The sequence below is a fragment of the Excalfactoria chinensis genome, chromosome 20 (genome assembly GCF_039878825.1).
Source record: "Excalfactoria chinensis isolate bCotChi1 chromosome 20, bCotChi1.hap2, whole genome shotgun sequence".
Taxonomy (NCBI): domain Eukaryota; kingdom Metazoa; phylum Chordata; class Aves; order Galliformes; family Phasianidae; genus Excalfactoria; species Excalfactoria chinensis.
This window is the reverse complement of record NC_092844.1, coordinates 2,287,212-2,299,773: the sequence shown is the minus strand read 5'-3', so window position 1 is coordinate 2,299,773 and position 12,562 is coordinate 2,287,212. Positions and strand designations below refer to the sequence as shown.

The window sequence follows — 12,562 nt, the reverse complement described above, 5'->3', positions numbered from 1 at the left end:
GAAAGTTTTTGCAATGCATTTTATTGCGATTTTCATCACTTAAGCCTGGATTTGCAGGTGTTACTGCAACTCATTCTTCACCTGCATGCTGAATACCGGCCCAGGCACGGACAAGATCGATACTTCAGTGCTTATTGCAGCAGCTGTAACAGGGTTAGCCACACTATCTGCAAATCCTGATAGCCTCTGGGGTGAGGGATGCTGCAGCCAGTTGTGCAGAGTGGCACTGAGGGTGCTGGAAAACCCCTCTGCTTCCTCCAGTTGATGTCCAAGGCTCATCGATGGGACATGTGGGGACAGCTGGGCATCCCCATGGGTAAGGAAACTTGGGCACCGCCTTGGAGCTGCTGAGCCCACGCGAGGGATGCAGCCTTGGAAGTGCCTTCTGCAGTGGAATAAGGCACTTTGGATCATTTCTAAGCAGCACCGAGCTCGCAGCTGCCCTCTCTTGGCAAAACGTGCCTCCTGCAGACGTTGCTCAGAAACAAGGAAAAGATAAGGCTCAAGGCTCCCACTGCATCTCACGCTGGCTTAAACCAAACCAGGCTTCCTGGAAAGTCCCTAAGTTCCATTCACTTTGCTGTGCCAGGCTCTGTCCATGGATAAAGGCTGCCTTGAGGACATCGGACACTCACCAAATGGATAAAGGGGAACTGGATCCAGCACCCCTTGGTGAGCTCAGAGCCCTCTGCAGAGGCACAGTGCTCTGAGATATGCGATGGAAAAGCCCTTATGTGGTGGAAGAAGTGCTACTCCTGCATGGGACACTGCCCTCTTAAAGCACAGAGCAGAGGAATCGATTCCCAAAGGCCACGGCGCTCTGTGGGATTGCTGCATCCGACTCGGTCCTTTTTTTTTTTTAATTAACATTATTCTTGTGCGAGTTCATTTAATAAAAGAATCACCCCCTAAGAATAAAACCTTTGCTAAAGAGCTTGAAGTGCTTTCAAGGCTGCGGCAGGAAGCCGCTATGTGCGTCGAGCATCAGTAGTAGGGCACGGGTTGGGGGAAGGCATCACTGCATGTAGGCATAGCGCCAGTCTGACAGAGGCACATGGGTTTCCTTGATGGCCTGGGGAGATGTCCAGCGTAGGATGTAGTGGGGGCCACCAGGCTTGTCATTGGTTCCTGTTTTGAGGGGAAAAAAGGGACACGAGGGACATGGTTTAGTGGGTATGGGTGATGGGTTGATGGTTGGACTTGGGCAATCATAGTGGACTTTCCCAATGTGAGTGATTCTATGAGAAGTAGAACCTTGGGACCTTGGGGTGAAAGATATGGTTGGTGGAGACATGTCCCATCGTGCTGCTGGAAGAAGGGGGATTTGAAGGGTCTCACCTGAGATGCGGGAGCCCCCAAAGGGTTGCTGGAACACAACGGCACCCGTTGACTTGTCATTGATGTAGAAGTTGCCGGCTGCGTTGCGCAGATGGCTCCGGGCTTCCTCAATTATGCTCCTGGGAAGGGATGGGTGGATGTGAGCATGGGGGGGGGGGGATGATGAAAACGTGCCTGGGGGCCTCTGCTCTAACCCTAACTCCAATGGCAACAAATTTGGGCACTGCTTTCCTTGGCATGTACCGCCAGGACTGCATGTTTAGCCAAGCCAAGTTCCACTTGCACTCCAACGGGATCTGTGTGCTTGAAATTCGATTAAATGACTGCAGTTCTCCCTTCTAATTCCTTTCCAAGATTTTTTGGTTATAAAATGAAGTTCTTTACACCTAAGTCCAAGGACAGCCCAACTTACTGACCTTCTAAGTTAGGACAACTCATCCTAATGACGAGTAAGTTGGGTTTAATGACCTCCTTGGTTACTTATTCAACACCTGCTCCCTGGTTTCACTAATATTTGGTTTATTTTTAGGTGATCCTTGAAAAATTAATTCCCCACCTGTCTTGTGTGAGCCTCAAACTTTCTCAAAACAACAACAACAAAAAGTGTTAAACAGGAAAGCAACGCAACACAACGATGCAACAATGCAATACAAGACAATGCAACAACTTGCTTTGTATACAATCTAAAAAGCTTCTGGCTCTCCCCATCGCTTAGAGATAGTGCTCTGTTCTCTTCTAGGCTTCTTAACTAATGAAATAAATAACTCATTCTTCTTCTAATCTCATTTTTCCATGGTAAATAGAAACTAAAAAAAAAAAAATAAAGGATTCCCGAAACCAGTTTCTAACCTAAAAAAGCACCCTGCATGCAAGCCCTGAGGGGCTGGAGCACTGACTGGTGGCTGGGAGGTGATGGGAGGACCAACCCCCCTATCCCCCCCGCTGCCCCCTCCTCTTGTCCCCTCCTCCCGTCCCCACTCGGTCCCTGCTCACCTCTCCTGGGCGAACACCGCCCCCGTGAGGCCATAGGGTGTTGTGGTGTCGATCAGATCCAACACCTCCCGGTACCGCTCCTCTGGGTACACGTACACGGTGAGGATGGGTCCAAAGATCTCCTAAAAAACCACAAGCACAAATCATACAGCTCAGCCATTTGATATAAGACAGCCTCCTCCAACCTCCAGCATCTAAAAGTTAACACCAGGTTAACTAATGCCATCAACCAGCCAACATGCTGCCCGAGACGTGGATCTACACCCCGTGATTTCCCCCATCTCACCTCCTTCATGATGGGGTCCTTTGGGTCCTGGCTCTCCACGATGCATGGCTCAACAAAGTACCCAACGCTGTCATCGCAGCCACCCCCGGCCAAGATGCTGAGGTTGGGGGATGCCTTGGCGTGTTCGAGCCACTTCTTTATACGTGCAAATGACTGAGGAAAGGAAGGATAAAGAGAAGGGTACCTGACTTTACACTTGTTGTTGAAGTTGGGCTGGAGGTGAGGTTTGGGTGATGCTTTTCAGGACTATGTTGCTCGCTTCCATCTTAGGATGAAGGCTGGGAGGTGGAAATACAGCCCTGTGCACTGAGTCTTATATCTGAGATGGTTTCCCAGCAAGATATCTCACTTCTCAAAAGAAGCAGTGACATATCATAGAATGGTTTAGGTTGGAAGGGACCATAAAGAACATTGATGCTTAAAGATCATTGAGTCCCAACCCCCTCCCATGGGCTGGTTGCCCCCACCAGACCAGTCTGCCCAGGGCCTCCATCCAATCTGGCCTTTAACATCTTGAGGAATGGGGCAATATGTGATTGTTGGGTTTGTTACTCTCCTAGATTAATGCTCAAAGCTTTGCTGAGAGAAATGAGCCCCACCTAACCAAGCTCCTACCAGCAGCCTGGTGGCGTTACCTCCATGCAGACAGGACACATGAGCTCACCTTGTCATCAATCACCGCTGAGAAAAAGGTCCTAAAGTCCTGGACAGGCTGCAGGGGCAAAGATAAGACAAGATAATCACAGAATCATTAAGGTTAGAAAATACTTCCAAGATCATCCAGTCCAACTCATCATGCCAACTTACCCCTACTGTGCCCACTCATAGGACCCTTAAGGTTGGGGAAGACCTTCAAGGTCATCTAGTCCAACCATCAACCCAACCCCACCATATATAAAACCATAGAATCCTTAAGGTTGGAATAGACCTCTGAGATCATTGCGTCCAACCAATGTGGGTCACTCCTGATGAACACACTGGGCTGAAAGGTGGAGGAGGCAGCACGAGGACCTGCACACGCAGTCAACCACCAAGGCCTGGGGTCAACAAGGTGCCAAAAAGCTGACTCTAAGACTGAAACTCCCACAACAAGGCACCCCTCCCCACCCCAAAGCACACCTCCGTTTGGAGGGACCAACCTCCCCTTTTTCAATTAGCCCGCAGTATTCAGCTCTTTGCACAATCCTTCCCGCAGATGCTGGCTACAAGTTAATTTCTAATCACTAAAAGAAAAAAAAAAAAGATGAAGAAGGGGGGAGGATGGAGGGGTGGTGGTGGGGAGAACCAGTGGATAAAAAGCTTGGTTCAATAGGAATTAGTAGCCAGTTACCGCAGTCTCTAATCCCATCAGCCACCCGCTGAGCCGCAAAGCCCTTCAGCAGCCCGGCAGCTCCACTCACGTCTCCCACTTTGATCTTCTTGGTCTCTTCCAGCAGCTTCTCTTTGATCTGGGGCCACAGTGAGCGCGGGGCGTAGAGGCGGGAGCAAGCGGAGCATTTCTGGCCTCCGTACTCGAAGGCGGAGCGCAGGGTGCTGTTCACCACGCTGGACACGTCGGCCGAGCTGTGCACCAGGTGGAAGTTCTTCCCCCCACACTCTGGTTGGTGGAGATTAAAGGAGAAATAGAAGGGTTGGATGGCACGAGGTATAAGGATGGAGTATCCGCGGTGCTCTCCATCCCCAAAATGTGAGCTCACCTCCGGCCAGGCGTGGGAAGTTGCGGTAGAGGTCCAGGTTTTCGGATACTTGCTTCCAGAGGTGCTTGAAAGTCCTGGGGGAGAAAGGAAGAGGTGTGGGCAACTTGGGAAAGGTGTGACAGGATCCTGACCCTGCTGTGACACCCCAGCAAGCCCCTCCAGCCGACCCCAAAGAAGGGATGCTCTGCAAATGGAAGACATGTTGGTGAGAATAAGACCCTGGATATCAAAGCGCTGGGCACCGCACAGAACCTAGAGCAGAGAGCACCCGGCAGAAGTTCCTCTTCCCCTTTTAACTCCTTGGTTTTTGGTTAAAGCAACTCCTTGTGCTCCCCCACCCCGACTTACGGCACGCTGCCAGTGAAGTTGAGCCCACAGAAGTGCTCGGAGCTGGTGACAGCATCACCAAACACGGGTCCATCCGCTGGCACGAACTGGATGACGTTGGGAGGGAGCCCAGCTTCCAGCAGGATCTTGTAGACGGCATAGCTGGAAAGCAGGGCCATGTCACTGGGCTTCCACAGCACCACGTTTCCCTGCAGGCAAAGAACAGTGAGTGCACGGGGAGAGGCTTCCAGCCCTAACATGACCCAATGGCAGCTGAGGGAGCAGAGCAACCTCCCAGGCATGTATTAACAGAGCCCAAACAAACAGCACAATTGGCTGCAAGATACAGAGCAGCAGCCCTGCTGGGCTCCCACCCCTTTGGCTCTGTGCCCCCAGCATGGCTGCAGCTCGTGACCTGCCCTGTGTCACCATCACTGCAACGATGAGCACGCTGTGAGCAAGGTTCAGTAGTGCAGTGCATAGAGGAGAACACCCTGGGCTTAATTAACACCCACCTATTAGAGCACCTCTAGCTGCCCTCTGTGTAAAGCCCAACCTATGGGTGAAACATGGAATGGTTTAGGTTGGAGTGGGCTTTAAAGAGCATCCAGTTCCACCCCCTGAATTGGGCTGGTTGGCCCCCAGCAGATTAGGCTGCCCAGGGCCCCATCCAACCTGGCCTTTAGTGTCTCCAAGGATGGGGCACGTCTCAGATTTTCCATCCCTTCTTACAATACTTGCCCATCTAAGCTGTTTAATGGACAGGTCTATCCAGCAGCCAGAGGAATGCCTGACTAATTAACACCCCCTGAACCTAATTACAGAACCCATGATGGGGTCTAGAAGGGTCTGACTGAGCTGAGCATAGAGGTGCCCAGTTTTGAAGCCACTTTTGGAAACGGCCCCAAAGGGTTCCTCCATCCTCAGGTGCAATTAACCTGAGATTTAGGATCGGGACCCCTAAGATTTGGGGTTGGGACTGGTGGACAACATGGGGAAACACCACTCCATGATGCTCACCATCAAAGCCGGAGTGCCTGCCAGGTTACCACCAATGGCTGTGAAGTTGAAAGGAGAGACAGCCGCCACAAAACCCTATGGAAGGAAAGAGATGAGTTTCAGCATCCTATGTCACCCTATGGCACCCCATGACACCCCGTAGCCATGAGTTTGACCATCTGCTCACCTCCAGGCCGCGGTACACCATGCTGTTGGTGCTGGTCTCCACGCTGAGCGGCTGGCTGCCCTGCAGCTCCAGAGCAAACTTAGCATTGAAGCGGAAGAAGTCGATCAGCTCCGCCGCCGCGTCGATTTCCGCCTGGATGACTGTTTTGCCCTGGTCATAGCCAATAAAAACAACAGATGGCATTGGGGTTTGGCCTTTCTAACAAAGGCTGGGCCTCCTGCAAGGCCCCCATCCAACTCCTTCCAAGGCCCCATCCTACTCCTTCCCAAGACTCCATACTTGTTCCTTCTCAAGGCCCCATACTATCCCTTCCCAAGACCCCATACTGCTCCTTCCCAAGGTCCCAGATCCCTCCTGCTCACCCCAACCCACTCACCTGCCCCACCATGGTCTTGGCCAGCACCTCGGCGCGCCGTGGGCCACTCAGCATGTCGGCTGCTTTGAGAAAGATCTGGGCCCGGTCCTGGATGGGTTTCAAGTCCCACTCCTTCCTGGCAGCCATGGCAGCATTAATGGCTTTGTTAATGAGGTCCTGTGGAAGGGAAATGGCAGCCATGAGGAGATGCTCATCACAGAAGAGTAGGGTGGGGGCGAAAGGCCATCCGCCCAAGGATCTGTGCTCACCGTGCTATCCACATAAGGAAAATTAAAGGGAAAAAGGGCCAGGAATGGGGTGCTCACCTTGTCAGCATAGCAAAACTTGGCCACTTTATGCGCATGGTTGAATGGCTGAAAAGAGAACACAGCGTCAGTAATTCCCTGTCTGATTGATGCACCCCTCAGAATGCCATATTTCACCCCAAAAACTCACCGACGGTTGGTACCGCACCGCCGACGTCCACACCTCCTCCCCACCAACCACACAGGGGATGGCTTCAGTCCGGCCTTTCAGCTCGGCAAGAGCCTGGAGGGCAGAAAGGGCAGCGTTGGGGATGGATGGAGATGGGTTAAAAATGGGGGGAAGGGGGGGTGGTACCTTCTGAAGAGCTGATCTCTCGGGGCTGCCGGGCTTGAATTCGAGGATGGGCTCGTTGGTCACCTGGATGGCTGCATGGTGAAGGCATCTCCGCCTAAGGAGGGAGGGAGGGATGGGGAAATCCCACTCGTGCTTCCAATAAAGAGTGGTTTTATCCCCCAAAAGTGGGGTTTTGCCCCCAATAAAATGTAGTTATATTGCTATGTGGTTTTAGCCTAGCAAAACATGGGTTTAACCCAACAAAACTTGGGTCTATCCCCCCAAAAACTGATATTAATCCAACAACACCCGACTTTAACCCAATAAAACTTAGGTCCATCCCCCCAAAAACTGATATTAACCCAACAAAACCTGAATTTAACCCAACAAAACCTGGGTTAATCACAATAAAATGTGTTTCTATCACAACAAAACATGGTTTCACCCAAATGAAACATGGTTTTATCCCAACCAAATGTGGATTTAACTCAACAAAACCTCGGCTTATCCCAACAAAACCTGAGTTGATCACAATAAAACGTGTTTCAATCACAATAAAACGTGTTTCAATCACAATAAAACATGGTTTTATCACAATAAAATGCGAGTTTACCCCAACAAATGTGGCTTTACATCAACAAAACCTTGGTTTATCCCAACAAAACTTGGGTTAATCACAATAAAATGTGTTTCTATCACAAAATAGGGTTTTATCTGATGAAAAGCTGCGTTTTTCCCCCCAGATATGTGGTTTTATACCAACAAAATGAGGTCTGACCCTCCATTTTATCACAATAAAATGCGTTTTATCCCAATGAAAAACATCTTTGTCCCAATAAAGTGTGCTTTTAACCCAAGAAAACTTGTTTTTATCCCAACAAAACACGAGTTTCTCTTCCTAAAATGGGTTTATTTCCCCCACTCCCCCCCCCCCCCCCCCCCCCCCGCAAAAAACATGTTTCTATCACAATAAAACACATTTTTATTCCAATAAACACCATTTTCTCCCAACAAAGTTTGGTTTCATTCCAACAAAACTCGCTTTTTGTTCCCCCCCCCTTCCTAAACAAAACGTGGTTTTATCTTTTAATTTACAGCTTCCAGGATGAAAAGAAAAGGCTGCAGAAGACGCCGGTTCAAAGGTTTCTATATGGGATGGGAAATGGGGACGGAGTGGGGGCTGCAGGCAACGGAGCGTGGCAGCTCTGAACCTTTGCCATCCCAGCGCCCACCGTATAGGGGCAAAGGAGAGAAAGGAGGGCAGCGAGAGGGGGGCAAAGGTTGGGAGGGCGGTGGGGGCAGTGGGGTTCGTGCCCGGGGGGAGGAGGGGGTTATGGGACAGCCAAGAACGTGTGGAGCTCCCCCACTTGTGTCCACCTCCATAGGGCATCGTTTGGGGTCGGGGGAATAGGGTGAAAGAACGGGGGATGCCTGGGGGGCGACAGGAGGATAGAAAGGGGGGGGGGGAGAGCGACAGATAGTGGGACAGCATAAGGGAATAGGATAGAGTGAGGGCTACCATGAGGGGACAGAGGGACAGATGGGGGGACACGGGGTAAGAGATGGGACAGCGGGGGGGGATATGGGCTCGGCCGGCACTCACCCACGGACCCGCAGCGCCCGCCACATCCCGCACCGCTCCGCTTCCCACGGCTGCGCCCCGCACCGCTCCGAGAAGGGAAAGGGGAGGAACGAAAAGTCCTCGTGGTTATTAAAAGGAGAAGATGATTCAGCGTTGAGTGATAACGGGAAGGGGAGGGAGGTGAGAAGCGGTCAGGGATCACGGACACGAGTGGAGATGCGGGGTCCCCGTGTAAGGCTGCGGGATGGGGATGATGACGATGGGAAATCAACCCGGGTACGGAGTGAAAGTGGTTGAGGCCGGGACGTAAGAAGGGGCGGAGCGTAAAGATAAGGGAAAATAATTAAATAAAGGCAATTAATTAATTATTTCTCTATAAGGGGGGTGAAAATGGGGGAGGAAGAAAGGAGAGGAGAAAAGGGGGGAGGAAATAAGGGGAGAAAAGGGAAAAAGAGGAGAGGGAACAAAAAGGAAAAGAGAGAAAGAGGGAAAAGAGAAAAGAGAAGAGAAGAGAAGAGAAGAGAAGAGAAGAGAAGAGAAGAGAAGAGAAGAGAAGAGAAGAGAAGAGAAGAGAAGAGAAGAGAAGAGAAGAGAAGAGAAGAGAAGGAAAAAGAAAACCAATCCAGCCTTTGCCTTAAGGAACACCTCCTTAAAGAACAAAAAACTGGAGCAAAATGGGATTGTAGCCCTAAATGGATCCCTGGCACTTGGCATGGTGAGGTTGGGCCCCCCCTCCACCCCCCAAAGGATGTGAGCACTGCTCAAAGGGCTCCATTCTGTACTGGGGTGATTTGGGATCAGGAATTCCCTACACCTCCTAAATGTGGGGCTTTGAGGGAGAAATGACGGCCACCCCCCACCCCCTCACCCCCAACACTCCACCCCCTCCCCACCTCTTTACTGCTGGCTGCAGCACAAGAACGAGCAGGCAGAGGCAGGAACCAGGAGGTTGGTATTTATTTAAAGTGTTTTTCTTTCCCCTCGGAAACAAAGAGCCCGACCTGCTCCCATCACCCAGCACAGCCCCTTCCTGCAGAGCAGAACCGGGACGGACGGACTGATGGACAATGGAGGGAGCGACGAGCAGAGCTGAGCGGTGGGTTTTGGCACCAATGAGGAAATAAACAGCGATAATCCATCTGATATCACAAGAGTTGGAGTCCTTTTTAGCTCTTTCATTAGGATTGAGGTCAACGTGAGCCTTCAATGGTCCCAAATCCGCCATCAATGAGCGTCAGACACCATGGACAGGGCCCAAATCCACCCCCAGCTCAGCTCAGGACCCGGTGCTGCTCCATCCTCCACTTGGAGCCTCTGGTTGGCATCACCAGTTCTTATTTTTCTTTAAAAGAAGCCAATATACAGAATACAAAGCATAATATTTACAACCGGATGGTCAACAGATCCCGCACCCATCAGTAGTCTGTTTTAATGTGTATAAAAAAAAACCCTCTTACAATGGCCTAAAGAGGGACTGACATGAAGTGACACCAACGTGGGAAGAGATTCATTCATTGACACCTTCCACTCCAATTAAATAATAAATAATTGGGGTGTTTTGTGGCAGAACTGAGGCAACATAGGCTTGAGCGAGGGCTACAATGTGTTTCTTTTGGTGAAAGGAGTTGTTTGGTGATTGAGCTTTTCGATCATCTTCAGCTCTTTCTTAATAACAAATAAACCTTAGGGGTTTCCAATGAGAGCTATGGAAGGAGCAGCATTTCGGGCAGCGAACCCCACAGTGTTGGGTTTGTGGCCCATTGGGATGGGGAGCTCTACCATAGAAATGGTGCTGTCAGCTACAAAGCCCACCAAGAACTCCAGCATGGTGAGTTTCTAAAGCATAATTTCTTCTACAGAGACCCAACCCAGAACTGGGTGATCTTTGAGGTCCCTTCCGACCCAACCTGTGGTCCTATGGAATTAAATAGGGGGAGAAGCATCACGTACCCATTTCTGCCAACACAATTTGTTGCTTCTGCAAAAGAGAAGCTCGGAATGGCTCCCACGAACATGGAAGGGTCTTAAGACACAGAACTATACACAAAAAACAGACAACAAGAAATAACTCAAGTGTTTCTTCACTACTCTGCCAAAGACTTGGGGTCAAGCCTCCAGCATCCCCCCTCTCCACCAATGGGTGGGGAGGGACTGAAGTAAGAATTTGGCAGGCAGTATTGTCTTGTTCACCTCTACCACCAGCATCATTAACACCAGGATACAGTGCAGCAAACTCAAACTGACCGAAGTCACCTTGTAATAAAAGCTTAAAATCGAGCATTTTGGGTGAAACGAAGCACTGAAACCTGTGTGCTCCCCCTGCAACCCAAGTCCTGGAGTAGTGCATAAGAATCAAAACCCAAAAATCCTGAAGCAAAATGTGGAAAATCCTCATTGGGGTGTTATTACACCATGGAAGCACGGCATGGAAAAGTCTGGTCAACCCCGTTGGTCGACCAACTGTGATTTAGCGTTGACCACAGCATTTTAATTGCTTTAAATATCACCTCTAAAGTAAAGCACTCACAAACGTGCAACACAGCTGGAGACTTCCCCGTACTGCAGTTCCAGCACAAACATTCTCCCAGCTATTCCCAGAGCCAAAGGAAACAACAAGCAAAGAGCTGCTCCACATAAGGCTACGCGCAGCCAACCGTCGCCAGTCTTTGGACCACGACCTCAGCTCGTGTTTTTGCTGGCAGCAATGGTGATGGAAAAACACCTCGTCTTGGGTGGAAAGAGCTTTAGATCTACAGCCAGGCACTATTTAAGTCTACAGCCAGGCACCGTTTAGATCCATTCTGTTTCATTAATTCCCATTTACACTGGTGTAGACCAACGCAACGCGTCTTCCAAGCGGGCAGGACATAAAGCCAAGGTTGGGGCAGTACTAATGGGCTGAGAGCAGCAGTGATTCTGCAGGTTGAGGCTGTCAGCCTGCTTGTCTTCCCTACCTCTGAGGAAGCGATGGGGAGCGCATCACAGCCGTACCCATCCCACTGTCCCACATCATCACTGGAGAACAGCCAGAGATTTCGGAGTCCCATCAAAGCTGAAGAGACTTCACAGGGGAACAGCTGCATTTGCCAACAGAACTCTGTTTGCACTTTAAAAACCTCTCATAAAAATAGAATATATACTGTGTGGTTTTGGTTTTGTTTGTTTTTTTTTTTTTTTATATATAAATAATTACATATTTAGCTTAGTTAACTTCATTACCCCCCCCCCCCACACACCCCCATTTTTCTTTAATACATTTGTTTTTACGTTGTCTGAACTAATACAACAATGATTACACCTTTGAGAAAGTGTTTGTATCACATCACTCTTTGGACATTTCTGAACGACATGCATCCACAAAAGCAACCGCCATTGTTTACCGAAAACGTTATTAATAGTCCATATTATTTTTGTACAAACCCATTTTAGGAACTGGACACATTATTACACAGCTAACGAGCAAAAAAATTTGCTTCCTTGAAACCCCCTTTTATAAAATGAGAGACAATGAGGAGGATTTTTCTGATTATCGGTCTAAAAAAGTGTCAATATGACACCGCATTATGAGTAGTAAACAAAAATAAAGTATTTACAGCTTTACAAAGGAAAGGAAAAGAAAGAGGTCATCAAAATCATTTTCCAGCATTTTCACCGTGGTTTTTTTTCTGGCAAGCTTTTCATCTGGTTGCTACAGAGTGGTTCAACACAAACAGAACAGGGCCGCTGTCGGCATCGCTTGATGCCAAACCAACCAAAGACCTCCAAGGGAAACTATCAAGGACCAACCTTGGTCATATCCAAAAGGTTGACCTCTCTGAGACCTACGTGAAAATAAAACCCCAATACCAAGTATGAAAACACTTCTTTGTTGCGTTTTTTCAACCCCCTAAAAAAAATGGATTACATATGGTTATAAGAAAGACACCAACGAGCATGGTAGCTTCCCATCACACACATCACCACCGTACACGTTATTTCTATACTGTCTACTACAGACCCACATCCCCTACACTTACCAAAAAATACAACCCTATGACTCCTCTACAGCCCTATGACTCCTCATAAATATGGCTACGAGATAAGCTGTAGGTTACAGCTCGATTCTTGCTTCCTCACTTGGCTCCCACTGTCAAAGGATGTTCTTTCCCATCTCACCACGCCAGCTACAAGTCTCAAGACCACTCAGCCTTTTTCTTAC

At 49.4% G+C, this 12,562-nt stretch overlaps 1 protein-coding gene across 1 annotated transcript; it reads right to left on the bottom strand.

Annotated features, from left to right (window-relative positions):
- On the bottom strand, nt 1–8,625 carry ALDH4A1 (aldehyde dehydrogenase 4 family member A1). The gene is made up of 15 exons (XM_072354207.1): nt 8,386–8,625; nt 6,804–6,897; nt 6,639–6,731; nt 6,509–6,556; nt 6,204–6,359; nt 5,828–5,977; nt 5,662–5,736; nt 4,663–4,850; nt 4,315–4,388; nt 4,018–4,214; nt 3,282–3,329; nt 2,618–2,770; nt 2,332–2,453; nt 1,339–1,457; nt 1–1,128 (listed from the first exon to the last, which is right to left on the bottom strand). The coding sequence occupies exons 1-15, from the start codon at nt 8,409–8,411 to the stop codon at nt 1,016–1,018; spliced, it is 1,656 nt and encodes a 551-aa protein (XP_072210308.1). The 5' UTR covers nt 8,412–8,625; the 3' UTR covers nt 1–1,015.
- Between the last annotated feature and the right edge of the window lie 3,937 nt (nt 8,626–12,562).

What these genes read in the sequence shown, in the direction of transcription:
- ALDH4A1 (XM_072354207.1), bottom strand. Translation starts at nt 8,411, where the DNA reads ATGTGGCGGGCGCTGCGGGTCCGTGG. An exon ending in AACTTCACTGGCAGCGTGCC is followed by an intron (nt 4,389 to 4,662) that starts GTAAGTCGGGGT and finishes TTTCTCCCCCAG; the next exon opens with GACTTTCAAGCACCTCTGGA. An exon ending in GCGGTGTTCGCCCAGGAGAG is followed by an intron (nt 1,458 to 2,331) that starts GTGAGCAGGGAC and finishes ATCCCTTCCCAG; the next exon opens with GAGCATAATTGAGGAAGCCC.